This window comes from Lytechinus variegatus, chromosome 7, assembly GCF_018143015.1.
Source record: "Lytechinus variegatus isolate NC3 chromosome 7, Lvar_3.0, whole genome shotgun sequence".
NCBI classification, from domain to species: Eukaryota; Metazoa; Echinodermata; class Echinoidea; order Temnopleuroida; family Toxopneustidae; genus Lytechinus; species Lytechinus variegatus.
In genome coordinates, this window is record NC_054746.1 from 39632536 (window position 1) to 39655803 (window position 23268).

The 23268-nt window shown below is 34.0% G+C and overlaps 1 protein-coding gene across 1 annotated transcript; it reads right to left on the bottom strand.

Annotated features, from left to right (window-relative positions):
- Positions 1 to 1570: 1570 nt before the first annotated feature.
- LOC121419266 (tubulin--tyrosine ligase-like) lies at positions 1571 to 23221 on the bottom strand. Its single transcript, XM_041613653.1, has 9 exons — positions 23121 to 23221; positions 22491 to 22643; positions 17825 to 18121; positions 17038 to 17170; positions 16690 to 16822; positions 15849 to 15916; positions 5923 to 6016; positions 3652 to 3770; positions 1571 to 2962 (listed from the first exon to the last, which is right to left on the bottom strand). Exons 1-9 carry the CDS (start codon positions 23128 to 23130, stop codon positions 2842 to 2844), a joined length of 1128 nt encoding a protein of 375 aa, XP_041469587.1. The 5' UTR covers positions 23131 to 23221; the 3' UTR covers positions 1571 to 2841.
- Positions 23222 to 23268: the final 47 nt, after the last annotated feature.

The window sequence follows — 23268 nt, forward strand, 5'->3', positions numbered from 1 at the left end:
ACTTTCAAAGGACTTATTACACTAGCTTTATCTTGGTGGTTGTAATTGATATACGATAGGTAGTGAGAGTGTGTGTTCAAAGGAGAGAGGGTGGTTATGAAGAAGAGAGATGGACAGATAGACAAGTGAAAGAAAACAAATGTGAAACAAGATTGAGAATAAAAACCAAGTGATAGCAAAAGATCAAATGATGAGATCCTGGATCTCATGTCCACATCTTTCAGAAGAGATGACAAAATCCCGGATATCATTATGTCGACATCTTGTAGGAGAGATGATCAGATGACAGATCTATCTCGTCATGTCTATATCCAGTGGAAGAGATGATCAGAAGCCATGATCTCGTAACTCTTCATGTCTTCATCTTTTAGAAGAGATGATCAGATGACATGATCATGGATCGAAGATCTAGTCATCTGATCATCTCTTCTAAAGGATGTCAACATGACCAGATCTGGGATCTTGTCATCTGATCAACTCTTTTAAAAGATGTCGACGTGACGAGATCCAGGATCTCGCATCTGATCTTTTTCGCTAGCAAGATGTCGACTTCCCATGATAATTATCTCAACATCTCGGTGGCACTTATAAGCATCCATAATAGATTGCATTTTATAGATTATGTAATTTCTTGCAAATTTATGAGAGATATACCCATTTGCTCAGCTATTGAAAATAAAGGTTTTTTTTAGATGGAGCAAGTAAATGAAGTGTGAATGAGCTCAGTAATTGAAATATTTTTGATGTTGGAATACATAGCCTCTTGCTGTGGCTGGCAATTTTATTTGTTAGTAATGGGTCACAATTTTTTTTTTAGATTATTCTTTGGGCTTGGTATTGCCATCATAAAATCATGAAAAATGGTCCATGACTAGTCTGCTGTGCAAACTCTTCATTCAAGTTAAGGGTCTGAATTGCAACCTACTCATGCCTTGTGTACTGAAGGCCTGAATTGAAACGACAAGTTTTGTATGTGCTAGTTTTTTTTCATGGAGACACCCTTGTTTCAATCAGGGTCTGTGCCTGCAGACTAGTCCAGGACTGCCACAAAACGTGACAATAGTAATTAGATGGAATGGGCAGTCACCCAAACCGATCATAACCAGGGGTCATAGCATAGCCACTTGTTCCTAGGACTGAAACGAGGCTTACCCTCCAGTCCGTATGGAAGCAAGCTAGGGTTGTCATCCCCATAGGGAGCCTGGTCAGCAAGAAACCAAGCTAGACAAGCTTGTATAACCTTGACTTCTATTATAACTATTGACAAGTTTATTTGGAACAAAAAAAAATTCACCCTGGGGTAAAGCAAATAAAAAAAAAAGATATATCATAAAACATATTTCATACCTACTTCTACAAGAAAAATATTTTCAGTTATGAATTACCAGTTGGATGGTTGCATTAGTCTTAGATGTCACAAATATTCAAATCCTTAAATTAATTTCCCTTATTTTTTTAATTTATGGATTTTCGTCAAACCTTTACTCCTTTTTTCCTGAAAAACTATGAGGGCAATCACCCCCCCCCCCCCGCCCCCCAAAAAAAACTGACACTGCCCTGCCAATAATGAATGCCATATCACACTTCAATTATTTGAGTCTCATTTATTTGTTACATTTTTACAGTGAACTACAGGAAAGAAAAATATTAATGGGCAATAACAATAATGAACAATCAAGGTAAATACACTTGCACATTGCAATGGACGGAATACACTCATATCAAAATATCTTGATATATACTTGTACTTGCACTAAAATATATGTGTAATTCTCGGCTATTTGAGTGAAAATATATTTCATTAATATTTATGAAATAATGAACTTCAAAACAAGGACTCTATTATAAATAATTTTCATGTTATTATTACAGAAATTGTAATATACATTGTAAAAAGTATATAAATTAAAAGAAGAGGTATACTGCTTTTTTATCTAGTGTATAGTCACCAGTACCTGACAATTTTAGATGAAATGAAAGTCATTTATTCTCTAAAAGGGACAGGTTTGCTCTAATTTCACCATGTCTAATAGCCCCTATTATTATGAGCATGTGTATGAGCACGAGAACAAGGTCTACCAGAAGAATTCTTATTGGTAATGGTGGTGCGCTATTGAAACCTGAATGAATCTATCAATATTATGTTGTAAACACCTTGATATATATGACACCGGTAAGGTGATGTTGTTTTTTTTAACCCTGGGCAAAGTCACCTGCCTTTGAGGCTTTTAATATGACCGCTTATAAGGTGATGTTGATTTTTGAATACTGGACAAAGTCACCTGCCCATAAGGTCCGTGAAATACATTTGTCATAAGGTCCCTAAGTAGAAACACCCATCTACATGTGGGCTATCAAGTACCAGTCTATTATCCATGTGATTGTAAAATAAGACACACAAACACCAACATGAAAAAAACTTCATTTTTTACATTATGTAAATAATCACTCAATATAGACATCAAAGTACATATGTAAACATATTTTATACAAGATTGACAAAAGTATAAATACATTCTTGCTTGAAATTGGACAGGAAAGCTCTTTCCTCTAGGAAAGACTGAAAAAAATCAATATATCTTCTCACTTCTTCCAGGTGAATACAAATGTATGTGTAAAAAGAATCCACCCCCCTCGCACACACACTCTTTCTCTCTCCCTCTCTACATCCTCAATCTCTTTCTGCCTATCCCTCAATACAAACAGTGACACAATTTGAAAGACTTGGAATTTTAAACCTTAGCTTGGCATTAAATACCTATGTCAAAGAGTCCAGTTATTCTTGAACTGAATTGTTGGATGTATGATGTAGACCAGCTGTCTTGCCTTGGTGATTTACTTTCAGAGTTTCTCAAATACCTCATAAGATGCATCTTTAATCTCTGGCTCAACATGTTGAGGAGGAAACACGGGATCGATAGCAGTAGAAATCATACCAGCAATTAACTTTGGTAACAGCTTCCTACAAATAGAAATGAAATATGAAATCAAGAACAAGATCTCCTGCAACAATGTCCCTGATATTGCAAGGTCTTTAATATTCTAATGTGTGTTTTTTTTTTATTATGTTCTTGATATCTCAAGGTTAATCTGATTTCAAGTAATCCTATTAATTTAATTAGTAAGAAATCAACCCCTTGTGCAGGGGCTTATCAACGGTTCAGGTCATATTCCTTCAAGAAAACCATATATTTATCTTTATCAGACAATGATACCATATCAGATTGCAAAGAATGGGATACCAGAAATGTTCCACAAGTTAGGCCATTGTTGTATAAATAATAGATGAGTGCGATGTTTGTACAAATCAAAGATGAGTGCAATATTTCTGGTATCCCATGAAGAAAAGCCATTAATACAATCGTCACCTTTAACTTTAATAATCATTATTCATTAGACTATGCAATACAGTACTGTGCAGCAAGTTCTGTAAATATTAAAGCCTATGAGTCTTCTGATATTGCAGAGGTCAATTAAGCACTAGATCAAAATACCTGTTTTAGTGCACCATGAAAACACCCTTTATAAATACATGTAATAATAATAAACAGTATCCAAATGAAAATCTGATTCTAAAGTCTTTTAAGCAAACTAGTATAATTTTTAAAGCTATAAGTCATAATAAAACATAATTAATGAATGTTGACTCACTGGGCACAAGCAGGGGCACTGTTAACCTCTAGAAGCCATACTCTTAGGTCACTATCCAGCATAAAATCAAATCCATACAACTGAAAACTATGGTATGACAGACCAGTGGTAGATAACTCCTGCAAGAAAATAAATCATGACAATAATTCTATTAATAATCATTCAAGCCACACCCACTAATTGTCTCATATTGAGACAAAGATAAAAACATGTATTGAAAATGAGTTCTGAATAAGGTTTTTTTTTGCTCATAATTGCCAGAAAATAAACGGTGAGAAAGGAGGTATATGCATTTAACTTTGTACCACCTGCAATGTACATAAAAATGAAATAAAAGGTGCTTTTCCACAGGCGCATAGCCAGGGGGCGGTGGGGGCAGTCGCCCCCCCCCCCTAAAAAAAAAAGGGAAAAAAGAGAGAAAAGGAAAAGGGAAGGGAGGAAAGGGAAGAAAGGTAGCTTTGTGGTTTTTTCTTTTTATTCTTTATTTTTTCTCAAAAGAGAAACTCCTTCACTCTTCTTGCTCTAAATTTATATATAAATTTCGCTTCCGCACTGCGCGCGGTTAAATGACAATATTGAAGTTCTCCATTGTTTCCCCCACCTTTTCTCTAACCCTGTTTATCCACCTCAGCTATGTGCTTCTTGCCAGTCAAAGTTAAAATTGTATACATTAGGGCATGAATTTGAGTAAGGTTAGGCCGAAGTAAATATATGCAGATATCTTTTTTTTTTCAATTGATCGCGCAACTTCTGGTCTTGTCGGCTCCGAGCGGGTAAAATCTTTATATTAGTTTCTGCCGTCACCTCCATTAGTCAACTTCTCCCGCTTTTCAGCTCATTACTAAACAACCATAATTTGGGGGCAAACAGGTTCCTAATTTAAAAAGAGGAAGGTATGGAATTCGTGTCGTATTAAATAAAAAAGTACAATATTTTTTATCAAATTGTATTAAACTTCATATCATTTCCCTGTATACATTCATCTCCTGTCCTGTTTTGCGCCCTCAGTTTGAAATTTTGAATGACACTTAAGTTTCTTTATATTCAAAATGAAGCGCTTCAGGATAAGTAAAAAAAATAGGCATCCTTTTTTATATAGATAGATAATTTCAATAAATCGCATAAGTTTCAACTTTTTTGCGCACTATTTTCCTTGTAATGAAGTTCAATAATCTTAGAAAATCAATTGAATTAGAGCCGAGTGGGTATTAGAGATATCTACATTATTTTGATGAAACGTCCGCCCTTTGAAATTTCAGAGTTTCATTTCTCTGCGCAGGGAGGAATATCTTCCTCTACCAATCTTCTCCTCTGTTTTGCGAGTTAAAAATATGCCCTGTTGCTAAATTGTTTGTAATCAAATCTGATCTTTCCAAAGAAAGTTTCAATATATCTTTGAGAATACCCTTTTCTCGGGACCCTTATTATGGCAAGAAATATTGATAAAAACTTTAGCTTCTGCGCTTCGCGCGGAGTTATTATCATTTTAGTTTCCTCCATTGTATACCTCTTTTGTGAGTTCACAATCACTTTTGAAAACAAGGTTCAAAATCGCAATATAGTCAACCGAATTTGAGGTTCTAGAGACAAGAGAAACGGCTCCTTTTCATTTTAATTTATGAAACACTAAAAGCTTCGCGCGGGAGGGGGAAACTCCCCCTCCCTGCACCCACCCCCTACGGAGCACGCTTCGTGCGCTCTGTAAGTGTTGGCACGCTTTGCGTGCATTTCCGCCCCCTCCAAAATGAAATCCTGGCTATGCGGTTGCTTTTCCATAGAGCTTACACATGACATGAATGACTCTACAAATTGCTGCAACAAGTTCCTTGTCAAATGAAATACCCAATTTCTTTTATTGTGTTTAAAGTAGGACTGAATTTCCTATGAAACAAATAAATTTCTTGAATACCTTTCATTTCAATTCTTTAATAAAAAATAACTTCAACCAAGATCATATTTCAACTTTTACTGATGTGAATTAAAGTATTACTGTAAAGCAATCATTTTGAATCAAGATCATGTTTCTGTTGTTTGCTAAGTCATGTGCAACTTTACAAAAAGCTTAGTGAAACTGCATAAGGTATCATCAACAATGGTCAATGATTTTTGTAATCACTTATAGTCAATGACTCGAATAATATTTTATGATTCATTTACAGCAAGAATTTTCAATCTCCCGAGTCAGAACATGAAATGGGTGAACAATTTTTATTCCATTTAATATGACCATTGATGAGTTATAAACCTAGTCAGAACACCAGCATGACTTACCTCTTTTACTGATAGACAGCATGTTTTCACAATATGTCTGATTTGAGGTAGAATCTTGTCTTCTAAGCTCACATCCCAATGTTCTTGTAGAATTCTATAGAACAGGATCATAATTTACAATGTAAACAACTATAAAATCTGCAACAAAAGTTAATTCAAGTATGTAACAGACAAACTAACAACACATAGAGGGGTTTTATTCCATTGATGTTTAATATAATGGTTACATCTAACAATCTAAAGATGAAGCTGATGAAATACTTATTTCATTTCTATATGGATTAATTCCCTTCCAAGATATAAGTTTGGGATGAGGATACATTTTTTTATTCCATCAGTTTTCTCCATTATATCTTATTCAACACCATATTAACCTGGCAGAATGCTACGTTCAAGTAAAAAGTCATTAGTTCAGGTCCCACATACTGTTACAAAGTCATATGGGGAAAGATCATTTTCACATGCAGCTGCTATTTTATGGAATAATCTGCCAGAATATCTTAGAAATATACAACCATACGAAAAGTTTAGAAATAGCTTGAAAACACATTTATTCGCCATTTTGTAAACAACTAAGAACCCGGTGCTCTCCACTCCTTTTGTAAAAAGCGCTTAGAGACGTGCAACTTTGCTTATGTATTTTGCGCTATACAAAAGCGTTTCATTATTATTATTATTATACCAAATCTTTGTTAAAAACAAGAGTGTCGCTGGTGGAGCACATAATACGCCCGCTTGTAACGCGGAAAATGGAGTTACTGGTCAAGCAAGAAAAGTGGAAGGTGACGATGTGACCTTTTAACCTCAAAATCAATAGAATTCCTGGGATCCTGTTAGTAACATACACACCAAATTATATAAGCCTAGGTTAAGTTAAACTAGTAGAGCGGATAAGCTCCAAAAATCACAAGAATTGTGCAAAATTTGACTAAAGCATGAAACTTTTACAAGTATTAGTATATGCCGTAAGATTTATTTTAAAGATGGGAGGTAAATTTTAAAATGCCATTTTCGGCCGTTGCCATGGCAACGGAATAATTTCTCAAAAATGACATACATTTCCATGTAAATGGTAAATAAACATGATATAGATGAATAAAATGATAACTTCAAGCTTCCAATTTAATATATATAAAATTTAGAAACATTGAAAATCAACAAGATAGTTCCAATTAGTCCGTTGCCATGGCAACGGCTTGTTTTTCCCCATTTTTTTATTTTGATTAAAAAAACGTTGTAGAATATGATTTATCTTTAATTTTCCCTAATTTAACAGTGTTAAACAAAGATATTTTGGTTGCTAGATGTATAAATTATATCTCAAGCCATTGCCATGGCAACCAAATAACAACTGATTTACAAAAACAACATGGTTGACAAGACAATGGGCGGGTGGAAAAATCAACTGGAATTGACTTTATATGTATGCTTTAGTTTTGACCCCCTCATTTGAACCAAAAATACAGAAAGTGTTCTGCAGGAGTTCTTTATAAATATAAAACTTTATGTTCCATTGGTAATGCTTAAATTAAATAAAAGAAACAATGTTGCAAAGAACCCGTTGCCATGGCAACAGCTTATTTCCCTCTAGAAAGGTAAAAATATTGATAAAAATGTAGAATACATGTATGATCATCAGTCCATTTTCAATCATTTTTGAGGTACTAATCGGGATATGCTTTTGACTAAATTTATAAATATAACATCTTAAGTCATTGCCATGGCAACCAGATAACATCTAATTAAAAACAACAACAACAGGGATGACAAGGTTATGGAAAGATGAAAGTACAATGAAAATTAACTTATATGTACATGCATAAGGTTTGACCTACTCAATTAATTTAGGGGAAATAATACAGTGAGTGTTCTGCATGAACTAATTGGAATGATACAGATTGATGTTGCCTTGGTAATACTTGAATTAAATAAAAAGAAACAATGTTGCAAAGAACTCGTTGCCATGGCAACAGCTTATTTCCCTCTAGAAAGGTAGAAATATTGATAAAAATGTAAAATACATGTATGATCATCATTCCATTTTCAATAATTTTAAGGTACTAATCGAGATATGTTTGTGACTAAATTTATATATATGTATAAAACATCTTAAGTCATTGCCATGGCAACCAGATAACATTCAATTTAAAAAACAACAAAACAGGGATGACAAGGTTATGGATAGGTGAATAATACCATGAAAATAACTTTTATGCATAAGATTTGACCTACTCAATTAATTTAGGGGAAATAATAAAGTGAGTGTTTTGCATGAACTAATTAGAATGTCCAGCATTGATGTTGCCTTAGCAATACTTGAATTCCACGATAAATATCAATGTTGCAAATGACCTGTTGCCATAGCAACGGCTCATTTACACAAGAAAAGTACCAGTTTTGATTAGAAAAATGACTATAGACTCTGATTTTTTCTTTCATTTCTCCTAATTTTGTGATAAGAATTGATATGTTTGCTGTTAACATACAAATAATATCTGAAGCCATTGTCATGGCAACCAAATTACATCTAATTTGAAAAAAAAAACATGGTTGACAACGCAATGGACAGGTGGAAAATACAATTAGAATTATTCTGTATATGCTTAAGTTTTGAACCCCTCATTTGAACATATAGTATAGAATGAGTTCTGCAGGAGTTCTTTAGAAAGATAAAAAATTATGTTGCCTTGGTTATGCTTGAATTAAATTCTTTTTAAAATGTTGCAAAGGGTTCGTTGCCATGGCAACAGCTTATTTCCCTGTAGAAAGGTAAAAATATTGATAAAAATGTAGAATACAGACATGTATGATCATCTTTCCATTTTCAGTTATTTTAAGGTACTGATCAAGATATGTTTGTGACTAGATTTATAAATATAACATCTTAAGCCATTGCCATGGCAACCCGATAACATCTATTTTTTTAAAGAACAACATGGATGACAAGGGTATGGAGATTATGAACAGGTGAACAATTCACTTAATGTGCATGCATAAGGTTTGACCTCAATCTAGGGGAAACAATACAGTGAGTGTTCTGCATGAACTAATTAGAATGATAAACATTGATGATGCCTTGGTAATACTTGAATTCAATGATGAATATCAACGTTGCAAATGATCTGTTGTCATAGCAACTGCTCATTTTCCCAAGAAAAGTACCAGTTTTGATTAGAAAAACTGTAGTGTCTGATGTGTCCAAGACCTAGAGACGGCTTCCAAAAATGGAGTTTAAAACGGCTGTTGATATATAAATGGACATAGCTCACTTCATATCCGTCTGGGATAATTATATGATTTCGTGTCTAGACCATGGTTTCAATGGTCAAGTAATACATTATGACAAATTACACGGACAGTCAGTTGTCCTGTATATTAAAAAAAAATCCAAGATGGCTTTGTAAATGGAGTCTAAAATTGCTGTTGCTGCATTAAAAAACGTAGTTTCTTTAATATCCTGGAATAAGTTTATGCCATAGTGAAATGTGTCGAATTATACATAAGGACAAGTTACAAGAACAGTTAGTGTTCAAGTATGTCCAAAATCCAACGTGGTTTCCAAAAATGGAATATAGGATAGCCCCTGTTACTAACAAATGGACATATTTCGTGTAATATCTGCCAAGTGCATATTATTTTGATATCTAAATCATGGTTTTAAAAGTCAGTAAATACATCATGTACATTGGAACAGGTTACAAGGACACAAGGACAGTTAGTAATCCAGCATGTTCCAACATCCAAGATGACTTCAAACAATCGGAGTCTATTGAATTGGAGCCTGTTGCTTAAAAATTGACATAGTTCATTTAAATCCACCAAGGAAAACTGATTTTGGTGTTCACACTTTGGTTTCAAGTTTTAAAAGATACGTTTAGACTTGTTACAATGATATCCAGTTGTCCATTTTGCCTAAAAATCCAAGAGGGTTTTCCGAAATGGCATCCAAAATGACTTCTATCACTCAAAAATTATCAGAGTTCATAAAACCTGTAAGAAACAATTTTGGTGTCTACACTGTGGTATGAAGGGTCCATTATTACATTAGGACAAGTAACAAGGATGGTTAGTTTTCAATTTTGTCCAAAATCCAAGGTAGATTCTCACAAGTGGATATCATATCCACTTCAAAGTAACAGTCGCCATTTTAGAATCTATTTATGGAAGCCATCTTGGATTTTCAGGCAAAATGGACAATTATACATCATTGTAACCAGTCCCAACGTACCATTTGATCCTTGAAATCCTAGTGTAGACACCAAAACAACATCCCAATGTGTATTTAATGTACTATGTCCACTTTTAAGTAACATTAAAACCCCCATTTTCAAACAATCTTTCAATTTTTGGACACAGTATTGACGCCTGACTGTCTGTTCAACTGGACACAATGTACAGTATTATTTGACCCTTGAAACACTTCTGTAGACACCAAAATCATATCCCCAATGTGTATTAGTAATGAACTATACGTCCATTTTGAAGTAACAAAAGTCAATTTAGACCCCATTTTGGAGGCCATCTTGGAATTTTAACATATCATTCCATTGATTGTCCTTGTAACTTGTCCTAATGCATTAAAAAATAGTTTTATGATAATGGTTGAGACATCAAGATCATATTCCCCAGACAGATATTGAACAAACTATGTCCAAATTTATTATTTGACTCTTGTAACTATGGTTTAGACACCAGAATCACATTTCACAGGCGGATATAGAATGATCTACGTCAGATTTGATTAAAAACAGTCAATTTTAGACCCCATTTTTGTAAGTTACCTTGCGTTTTTTTACATACCAGACCAATGACTGTCCTTGTAACTTGTCTTAATGCATTACACGACCCTTTAAACTATGTAAAATAACCAGTGAATAGATTAAACTTCGTGTTGAATAGATTGAAACGTTACTTTAAAAATTATCACAGTATTACAAAATTTTCTTCGTCAAAATCAGCAGTGTAATTTTGAGGGGGCCAGATATGACGTATCGAGCAAAATTTACTTTAAAATGTTCTCACCGAGCCAGCGACAGAGCAAAAAATTTCATTTTGTTTTTAATTTTGGGTAATTATTCGTAAAATAATATTTCATCCATCTCCTTTTCACTTTCTCTTTATTTTTTTAGTAATGATTTTTTTTTTGGGGGGGGAGAAGGGTTGCTAAATTACTGGGAATTTTCTTGATGGAAACTTTCCATGGGAATAAATTTGACTTTTGTGGGAATTTTTAAATTTTTGGCAATTTTCAGGAATAAAAAAAAATGATGGGAATTTTCAAAAAGTAACAATTTTCTGATATTTATATGCAGGAAATAGGCATATCCTGGCAGATGATGCTTAATAGTGCTTTGCTGTCATATTTCAAGCCAAGTATGCTAAAACAGTCAGACAAGGCATGATTTCAATGATCTCCATGTAAAAGATGATTTACTGTATTTACCTTGATTTGGATATCAAGACCATGTCGACTCCTTACATAGACCTAAGATTTTGAGTTATCAACCCCTATAATCCCCTTATATATTGATATGTTGAACAGCTTTAAAACACATATCACCCCAAGACGCTTTCTTCAAAATGGCCGCCTGCGAATACTTTGAACGAAATTGTCCAGCATCGAGTTTCGGGCATTTATTTGAGCCGACAAAACTCTGATACGAGTTTTGTTGGTCTTATTTCAATGTGATGTATAATGAAACAAGATTGTGCTTATCATTTAGCATTTTTATGTTCAGCACCCCCCTAAAAGGGGAAAAAATAAATAAACATATTTTTATCGAAATTTGTACTTTTCTGGAGCCATTTGCAACATTGATATTCATCTTTATGTTCAGCATTACCAAAACATAAGTATTTTTGTCAACCTAATGGAACAATGCATAACACTTAATGTAACTCTTGTTCAAAATTACATGTAAAAGAGTAGGTCCAATCTTGTGCATATTAAGTTATTTTTTATGTATTTTCCGTCTGTCCATTATTTTGTCAGCTATATTTTTTTTGGGTAAATTAAATGTTATTGCAATATTAATGCCTCAATATGTTATTTATAAACAACAAAAATGTACGCGTATCTTTGGAACCTTAACTTTAGTAAAAATAAATGAAATATAAGATTCTACTAGGTATTTTTTTAATCAAAGATGGTCTTTTCTGGAGGAAAAATGATCCATTGCCATGGCAACCGAACACACATTTGCAAACATTGATATCATTAAGTTCAACCGTTACCAAGGCAGCATCAGTTTTATCATGCTATTGTACTCATGCAGAACACTCACTGTAATTTTTGTTCAAAACTTAATGACTGTTCAAACATTATGTAGATTAAGTAAAATTTTATTTTACATTCCACCTGACCATTATCATTTCAACAGTGTAATTTTTTGTATTTATAAATTACATCTTAATCTCAATGGCTGAAGATGTTATCTACATATTAACAACAAGCATATATATGCTTAGCACCCTAAAATTAGGTGAAATGAAAGAAAAATCAAATTTTACCATGTTTTTGTTTATCAAAGTTGCTTATACTTTTCTGGGAGGAGGGGAACATTTGAATTACTAACATTAATTTGAATTACTAATATTTATCATTAAATTCAAGTATTACCAAGGCAACATCAATTTATTATTCTAATGAACTCATGCAGAATACTTAGTAAATTTTTTGTCCAAAATTAAATGACTGGCCAAACCTTTCACACATTGAGTTATATTGTATTTTCCACCTGTCCATGATATTGTCATCCAAATTAATATTTTTGTAAATTAGATATTATTTGGTTGTCATGTCAATAGCTTTAGATGTTATTTAAACATTTTGCACCAAACATATCGATGTTTAACACACTAAGATTAGGGGAAATGCAAGAAAAATAAGATTCTATAGTCCTTTTTTCAATAAAAATTGGTACTAAATGATCCGTTGCTATGGCAACAGGCCATTTGCAACATTGATTTTTATCCTTGAATTCAAGTATTACCAAGGCAACATCAATCTGAATCATTCCAATTAGTTCATGCAGAACACTCACTGTATCATTTCCCCTAAATTAATTGATGAGGTCAAACCTTACGCATGTATATATATAAGTTAATTTTTATTGTACTTTTCACTTATCCATAACCTTGTAATCCCTGTTGTTTCTTTTTTTAAATTAGATGTTATCTGGTTGCCATGGCAATGACTTAAGATGTTATATTTGTAAATTTAGTCACAAACATATCTCGATTAGTACTTAAAAAATTATTGAAAATGGAATGATGATCATATATGTATTCTACATTTTTATCATTTTTTCCTTTCTAGAGGTAAATAAGCTGTTGCCATGGCAACGGGTTCTTTGCAACATTGTTTCTCTTTATTTGATTAAAGTATTACCAAGGCAACATCGATCTGTATCATTCCAATTAGTTCATGCAGAACACTCACTGTATTATTTCCCCTAAATTAATTGAGTAGGTCAAACCTTATGCATGTACATATAAGTTAATTTTTATTGTACTTTTCACCTTTCCATAACCTTGTCATCACTGTTGTTGTTGTTTTTAATTAGATGTTATCTGGTTGCCATGGCAATGACTTAAGATGTTATATTATAAATTTAGTCACAACCATATCCCGATTAGTACCTAAAAAATGATTGGAAATGGAATGATGATCATACATGTATTCTACATTTTTATCAATATTTTTACCTTTCTAGAGGGAAATAAGCTGTTGCCATGGCAACGGGTTCCTTGCAACATTGTTTCTTTTTATTTAATTCAAGTATTACCAAGGCAACATCAATCTGTATCATTCCAATTAGTTCATGCAGAACACTCACTGTATTATTTCCCCTAAATTAATTGAGTAGGTCAAACCTTATGCATGTATATATATAAGTTAATTTTTATTGTACTTTTCACTTATCCATAACCTTGTAATCCCTGTTGTTTCTTTTTTTAAATTAGATGTTATCTGGTTGCCATGGCAATGACTTAAGATGTTATATTTATAAATTTAGTCACAAACATATCTCGATTAGTACTTAAAAAATTATTGAAAATGGAATGATGATCATACATGTATTCTACATTTTTATCATTTTTTCCTTTCTAGAGGTAAATAAGCTGTTGCCATGGCAACGGGTTCTTTGCAACATTGTTTCTTTTTATTTGATTCAAGTATTACCAAGGCAACATCGATCTGTATCATTCCAATTAGTTCATGCAGAACACTCACTGTATTATTTCCCCTAAATTAATTGAGTAGGTCAAACCTTATGCATGTACATATAAGTTAATTTTTATTGTACTTTTCACCTTTCCATAACCTTGTCATCACTGTTGTTGTTGTTTTTAATTAGATGTTATCTGGTTGCCATGGCAATGACTTAAGATGTTATATTATAAATTTAGTCACAAGCATATCCCGATTAGTACCTAAAAAATGATTGAAAATGGAATGATGATCATACATGTATTCTACATTTTTATCAATATTTTTACCTTTCTAGAGGGAAATAAGCTGTTGCCATGGCAACGGGTTCCTTGCAACATTGTTTCTTTTTATTTAATTCAAGTATTACCAAGGCAACATCAATCTGTATCATTCCAATTAGTTCATGCAGAACACTCACTGTATTATTTCCCCTAAATTAATTGAGTAGGTCAAACCTTATGCATGTACATATAAGTTAATTTTTATTGTACTTTTCACCTTTCCATAACCTTGTCATCACTGTTGTTGTTGTTTTTAATTAGATGTTATCTGGTTGCCATGGCAATGACTTAAGATGTTATATTTATAAATTTAGTCACAAGCATATCCCGATTAGTACCTCAAAAATGATTGAAAATGGACTGATGATCATACATGTATTCTACATTTTTATCAATATTTTTACTTTTCTAGAGGGAAATAAGCTGTTGCCATGGCAACGGGATCTTTGCAACATTGTTTTTTAAAATTTAATTCAAGCATTACCAATGCAACATAAAGTTTTATCTTTATAAAGAACTCCTGCAGAACACTTTCTGTAGTTTTGGTTCAAATGAGGGGGTCAAAACTAAAGCATACAGATTGAGTCAATTCCAGTTGATTTTTCCACCTGCCCATTGTCTTGTCAACCATGTTATTTTTGTAAATCAGTTGTTATTTGGTTGCCATGGCAATGGCTTGAGATATAATTTATACGTCTAGCAACCAAAATATCTTTGTTTAACACTGTAAAATTAGGGGAAATTAAAGATCATATCCTACAACGATTTTTTAATCAAAATTTTATTTTTCTGGGGAAAAACAAGCCGTTGCCATGGCAACGTACCAAATGGAACTATCTTGTTGATTTTGAATGTTTCTAAATTTTATATATATTTAATTAGAAGCTTGAAAATTATCATTTTATTCATCTATATCATGTTTATTTACCATTTACATGGAAATGTATGTCATTTTTGAGAAATTATTCCGTTGCCATGGCAACGGCCGAAAATGGCATTTTAAAATTTACCTCCCATCTTTAAAATAAATCTTACGGCATATACTAATACTTGTGAAAGTTTCATGCTTTAGTCAAAGTTTGCACAATTGTTCGGCTAATCCGCTCTACTAAACTGAAGTTAACACGTTTACAAGGACTTCAGAAGGGTAAGATGAAAACGTTTGTAATTGTGACCTTGACCTTTTGACAAAATATTATTGTTTTTTTCCTTTTTTTTATTGAAAAAGACCATGGAAAATCACATTTACAAGTAATTATTGTATGTTTTTTTAAAGCCAATTTCACATCAATTTTGGCATCACTGTATGTGCCATGAAATAAGGACAAGAGAAGATACAGCTCATTTTTGACATACAGAAATGATGATGTTCAATATCCAAAACTCATCCAACTATGGATTCATGCATACAATGGATTCAATTTACATACCTATCAAATGTATCAAAGAACATCTCATTTCCTTCTTCAAACTTCCCAAAGTCCTTTGAGTGGGCTTCCTACAAACAAAAGATATCAAAACAGCTAATTACATGTAAGACTAATAATAGAAAATACGTTCAACATTAGGACTGCACATCAAAAAATATTGCAGATATTCAATTTCCACCAGCTGTAATGCCAACAACTGTCAATTTAATTTAAAAGCATTTGTGAATACTAAATTATTATACATCGATTGAAAAAGTTTTTTAATCACAAATATTCATTTAATAAAACACATATTCTACACAACTGTTTTCCCTTTTTTTTATTTATGGCAGGGTTTCTCAAACTACGGCCCGCGGGCCGGATCCGGCCCTTGGAACTTCTCGATCCGGCCTGCGAGACTCTGCTGGGTTTTTAAAATGATTTTGAAGTCACAATATGAAACATAGCTCAATATGATTACATTGTGTATCCATGTTAGACCTAACCATAATAAAAGTAATGAAAGTCAAAACATATGAAACTGTTATAAATTTGTTGGATTAAATGCTCCCAAAATAAGGGCAAAATTGCACAAGAGAGCATCTAGGACCCCGACTGCAAGGGTCTTTGCACTTCGCATACATTTTTTTTCTAAGTATCCACTTCACCCTGGCCCTTTCAGGTTTACTTGGAGTCTAATCTGGCCCTTCAAAGAAAAAGTTTGATAACCCCTGTTTTAGGGCATACACATTCATCTTGAAAAAATTCAAAAGGGGACAGCCTAACAGGCATTTTTGAGGAGATTTACCAAGACCTATCATAGGTCTTTAGTTTTAAGCAATGAACAAGTTTTTATCCATACCTGAATACAATGATTGGTGAGATGAGATACATGATTAGAGAGATTGTCTACTTCATATGGTTCAGCACACGTTCTCAACACACCTTCTTTCATCAGATATATGTCATATTGATGATCTACTAATACCCAACATCTGAAGTGTAAATCAGAAATATAAAGAGAGTTAGAATATATATCCTTTCTCCACTACTAGTCATGATAGGTGATAATAATAATGATAAAGATGATTTTAAACAGAATAATTTTAAAAAGTCATGACATGAAAAAAAGTGATCATAATACTATTACCAGTATAACTAAAAATGGGAAAAATTTACATAAATGTATGAATCATATATATCACGTTACCTGATGTCAAACTTTCTGCTGCCTGGTAACAGAAGAGGATTCTCAATGTACTTCTGAACAACATGAGAATGAGGATGGGAGTCCACAAATGAGAGAAGTTCATCAGGTTTATTGGATATCAAAATACCCTCTCCTAGATCAGAGAAAAATTGATAAAACTAATTTGCAGGTACCCAAAATAAATAGGAATGGGGGAAATATAATTAAAAATACAAAATAGGAACAAAAAATGAATAGAATTGAATTGGATCAGCTACAACATCATGACTACAATTTTTATGGTTGGTATTCCATTTTGTTAGGTTAATCTAACTGTTCAAGAAGAATTATAGAACTACAATGAAGAATGAAAGAAATTTTTCAATTTATCAAAAAGCATTAAAATTCTTACCATTTCAAACAGGAGATATGGAACAGATTTGAAAGTGGGGGAGCTAAGCTCAAAGTAGGGGGGTGGGGTGGGGTCTGACCATGTAGAAAATCATAATCAGATGGTAATGTTTACATAAATGATAATTGAAAAAAAATAATCCTAGCCCTCCCCTTGGCCAATGTCAAAGAAGATAATGTACATGACAAAACTTGATTCAATTATCATTCTAGTTCTCTGCTGCTAGTCCATGACATAGAAATTTAGCATTCTGACCAGTAAAAAAAGCACCAAAAGGAAAAAAAATATGAGTATGCATGCATAATGCCAATTATGACTTTCTGATAAAACAATCACTATTTACTACTGCAGCCCTTCAAACAATCATTGAAAAATAGATGTATTTCAAATTGAAACCTTTGAGTCCAGCTGTAGATTTTGCAATCCAAACATCTCCCCTGCCTGTTTCTTGCTTTCTTTCATGAGATCTCTTCAGTTCTTCTCTTTGATCAGGCTTTGATATCTGAAAAGGTTTCTTTAAAGTGTCTACATTCTTTTGCTGTGGCCTGATGATGTAGGTTTCTGGTGACCATAGTGATATATCTTCTCCTGTAGATTCCTGCCAACTCGTCAAAGCAGTTACAAGAGCAGCTTTCCTGCTTATTTTTCCTGATCCCCTGTAACAATTTACTAGTTGCAGAATTCCATCATGGCCTATGTACAAGGAACAAGGCGAGGCAACAGGTGGATTTTAGAAATTGGCTCAATTTCAAAATAGCAGATCTGATTAATGATTACATGTTGTTTGAAACCATGGTTTATGATTATGCATTAAATTGTGCTTAATTTAGTGTACACATAAATGAGAAGGAGTCCATTAATGAATCCATAATGAGGGGCTAAAGTTACAATTGTTACTAAAATTACTGCATTTTATATAGATCTATATTAATAAACAAGTGGAGCGCATCTGGCAGTCTCACCTGCATTACGTAATTCAATATAGCAGCAGTGCTGACTTTGAAAACTACTATGAAATGAAATTATTCACAAAAAATAACATTAATATAATGATACAATACTATGATCATTGACCCTAAATGACATTTAACCTTGATCGTGACCTAAGACTTGCCAGTGATACTTGATTACCCCTATGTCCACATTTCATAAAGTATATAAACTTTGAAAGTTATGACAGCAATTTAATAATTACCTCCAACATGGCCAAAGTTCATTGACCTTAAATGACCTTTGACTTTGGTCATGTGACCTAAAACTTGCACGAGATGTTCAGTGATACTTGACTATTCTTATGTTCAAGTTTCATGAATCAGATCCATACACTTTCAGAGTTATGATGGTTATTAAACAAATACCCTACCATAGCCAAGTTCATTGACTTTAAAGGTCTAAAGTTCATTGACCTTTGTCATGTGACCTGAAACTTGCACAGGATGTTCAGTGATACTTGATTACTCTTATGTCTAATTTTTATAAATTACATCCATAAACGTTCAAAGTTATGATGATAATTCAACAAATACCCCAAACTTGGCCAAAGTTCATTGACCCTATATGACCTGCTAGATAAAATTGGTTTGAATAAAAATGAGTGTTTTCGACTCGCCATACGGCCGCTGTAGGAGAAATATGACTGCAGCATTATGGTTATTGTGTTTCAATTGGAATTTTGTCCTGTCTACTAGCTCCACCAGCTCTACCTCAGGAGATGATTCGTGTAATGGAGCCTACACAAACCATCGCCTGAGGTATACTCCAGCTTCAGTTTGGATTCTTTGGAGGAATGATTTTGATTGGTTGACTCTACTTGATTTGAATATATGTATTGTAAATCATTATATGATTCCAAGTTTAGCTGAGGCAAAGTAGCCCATACATTAAAGCAGTGCACTACCAGACTTCTTTGGTTTCTGTTCGAAAGTTAAAAATGGTGTGAATTTGTCATCCCACCGCTGCCACCAGTTGTAAGGATGTTAAATTGTAAAGCTATTTTAGGAGTAGAAAATAATATAAGTTCAATAAGCACAAATCAATCAATCATCAAAATAAAGGGGAAATAAGTGAGACTAGAAGAAGACGCAAAATGAATTAAACAGAAACCGAAGAAGTTTTGAAGTGCACTGCTTTAACCTCTGGGCTACTTTGCCTCAGCTAAACTTGGAATCATATAATAATTTACATACACGTATATTCAAATCAAGATGAGTCAACCAATCAAAATCAGATGAATGGAAGGATCAAACTTAAATGCAGGTGAGGGATGGAGTGAGTGAAACACCTGAAGAGAGAATAGAGAAGCAAGATGACAAGATGAGAATCAGAGCCAAAGAAAGGCATCCGGGGGGGGGGGAGTAGGGCCGGGGGGCACTTCCATTGACGAGTGGATACCATTCGCGACCATGGGGTCTCGAAAAGTACCCTAAACAAGTGTAAGGTTGAAGAAATTATGTTTATTTTCCATATTCTGAAAATGCACCCCTAAAAAAAAAAAGATACCCTTGTCAAATATTATCAGAACTGAACCCCTAAACAAGTACAGTGATATTTGAATTTTTTATGATGTCATGGAATTTGGTCATCGATTTTACCTTAAGCTACATCATTGGATTTAGTACGGCCCAATCTCCCACACCTTGTGCAAATCAGACTCTATAGACTATAAACGCGTGGTGTTGACTGTTGGGGCAAAAAGTACATCCTTTATAATAACAGCATTTTAGTCATTTATTTACCCTCGCAAATTTGACCCTTAACACGTAGCTAACCTAGCAAAATAGATAGCCTTTATTCATTATTATAGCATTTTTGACACCCTTTTAACATGCCTTGTCTTTAATTATAATAATATGCAACATTTATATAGCGTTTAATACAAATGTTTCTAAGCGCTGCATATATTACCCCGGCTTTAGCACAGCTACCCTGATCGGGCGCAACGAGCATTCAAGGAATTCCTTCCTACCAGGTACCTAATCACTACACCTGGGTTGAGAGTGGTTATGTAGATAAACACCGTCCTTGCCAAAGGACGTTAGTGCTGCGGTGGGATTGAACCCCGGACCTTGTGGTTCAAAGTCCGAAGACTTATCCACTGAGCCACAACATCTCTTTAAAAGACATCCCTTTTAGCTTTTTTTGTTGTGCATATGGTATCCACCCCAGCCCTCCATCCGCGTAGCCAAGATTTCATTTTGGAGGGGGCGGTAAATGCACGCAAAGCGTGCCAACACTTACAGAGCGCGCTCCCTAGGGGGTGGGTGCAGGGAGGGGGAGTTTCCCCCTCCCGCGCAAAGCGCGAAGCTTTTCGTGTTTCATATATTAAAATGAAAAGGAGCCGTTTCTCTTGTCTCTAGTACCTCCAATTCGGTTGACTATATTGCGATTTTTAACCTTGTTTTCAAAAGTGATTGTGAACGCACAAAAGAGGTATACAATATTAAAATGATAATAACTCCATGCGAAGCGCGGAAGCTTAAGTGTTTTATCAATTTTTCTTGCCATAAAAAGGGTCCCGAAAGGGTATTCTCAAAGATATATTGAAACATTCTTTGGAAAGATCAGATTTGATTACAAACAATTTAGCATCAGTGCAAATTTTTAACTCGCAAAACAGAGGAGAAGATTGGTAGAGGAAGATATTCCTCCCTGCGCAGAGCAATGAAACTCTGAATTTTCAAAGGGCGGACGTTTCATCAAATGTAGATATCTCTAATACCCAATCGTCTCTAATTCAATTGATTTTCTAAGATTATTGAACTTCATTACAAGGAAAATAGTGCACATAAAGTTGAAACTTCTGTGATTTATTGAAATTATCTATCTATATAATAAAGGATGATTATTTTTTTTTACTTATCCTGAAGCGCTTCATTTTGAATATAAAGAAACTTAAGTGTCATTCAAAATTTCAAACTGAGGGCGCAAAACAGGACAGGAGATGAATGTATACAGGGAAATGACATGAAGTTTAATACAATTTGATAAAAAAATATTGTACTTTTTTATTTAATACGACACGAATTCCATACTTTCCTCTTTTTTAATTATGAACCTGTTAATTTGCCCCCAAATTATGGTTGTTTATAGTAATGAGCTGAAAAGCGGGAGAAGCTGACTTTATGGAGGTGACGGCAGAAACTGATATAAAGATTTTACCCGCTCGGAGCCGACCAGACCAGAAGTTGCGCGATCAATTGAAAAAAAAAGATAACTTCATATATTTACTTCGGCCTAACCTTACTCAAATTCATGCCCTAATGTATACAATTTTAACTTTAAGGCAAGAAGCACATAGCTGACGTGGAAAAACAGGGTTAGAGAAAAGGTGGGGGAACAATGGAGAACTTCAATATTGTCATTTAACCGCGCGCAGCGCAGAAGCAAAATTCATATATGAATTTAGAGCAAGAAGAGTGAAGGAGTTTCTCTTTTGAGAAAAAAATAAAGAATAAAAAGAAAAAAAACACAAAGCTACCTTCCTTCCCTTTTCCTTTTCTCCTCTCTTTTTTCCCTTTTTTTTTTTCTTTTTGGGGACGTTTTGGGGGGGGGCGACTGCCCCCACCGCCCCCCCCCCCCGCTACGCGCCTGCAGCCCCCCCTCCAGGCATTCAGAGTAGAATACCTTACCTTACCTTACCGCAAATACTGGAAGAATGCTGAATTAGCAGTCGAGCTTCCAGTTCCAGGTCTATTTTGTCATCTTCCTTTATGCTTCAATAAATTAGTAAGGAGGCAGTGGGATGAATGAATCATATGACAACTGAATAAATAACTTGAGTTCAGACTGCAGGGGCAGTGCTGAATTCAAAAGAAATGCAAATTAACTCGAGTCTTGACAGAGAAATGCAAGACAGCTGAACTGAAGAAAAAAAAACAAGTTCAATAGCTAGGAAAATTAACCATCTTACACTAGATCCTATTAAGTACAAAGTTTATTCTTTAAAAAAAATCTTCTACGTATCATTGATAGTTTTTAACCCAGAGAAAAGAGCTGTTACATCTGAATCCTCCGAGACTACTACAAAAAATATCTAATTTATCTAAAGTTAATCCAAGCCTACCTAATCTTCCAAATGGAAACTTCAATGTGTTTCTCTCTCCAATGATCAGATTTGCCTTGACGGTATCGCCTGTCTTTTGAGTCCAATTCGATCTTCTTGAAATGGTTTCAACTAATGCCTGATATACACTACTTTTGTTGTCTCGAACAGTATATTGAGTGATTGTATTACCGACCGGCCTTGTATTACCGAACGCGCGCATCATATGCGTCAGAAAATAATTAAATACACTCAAACCTTTGCAACTTCCTTCCAAAGGGAACTTAAATAGAAAAATGATGAAAAATTATCAAAAACACAATTTCGAAGTCTTTATATCCTCAAAACAATAAAATATGGTCAAAATAGCTCATCAGTGACTTTGTTGTTTTCCCAACTTTTCCCATAGAAAACACACGTTCGGTAATACGATACCTTTTCAAGTGACCAAAATATTTCACTTGCGAAGAGGGGTCCGATTGGAAGCTGATGTCGTAAAAATGAAAAACAATTTCGGCAAAATTTCTGCATGTTTATATTTTGTAGGTATTTGTGTATTTATGGTGAAAGTTTGGTGAATTTTATTGGAATAATGTGTTTGATATGATCAAATTCATGAAAAGTGTTCGGTAATACGATCCACTACCATATATGAATACATTGCTAAGACAAAACGATAGGACCATGCTATGGTTATCACCAGACACCAACTGAACTAAACGCACTGCCCGACATATGTTACACGCGCTTAATGCTCGCGATCGCCTGCCCGGCCGGCCGCCGGCCCCTACTAGCTCGA

Bases quoted from the DNA above. Each gene is read 5' to 3' on its own strand.
- LOC121419266 (XM_041613653.1), bottom strand. The intron at 17,171-17,824 runs GTTTCAATTTGA...TCTCTGATCTAG, and splicing joins ATCTACAGCTGGACTCAAAG to GAGAGGGTATTTTGATATCC. The intron at 6,017-15,848 runs GTATGTAAATTG...CCTGTTCTATAG, and splicing joins TTCTTTGATACATTTGATAG to AATTCTACAAGAACATTGGG.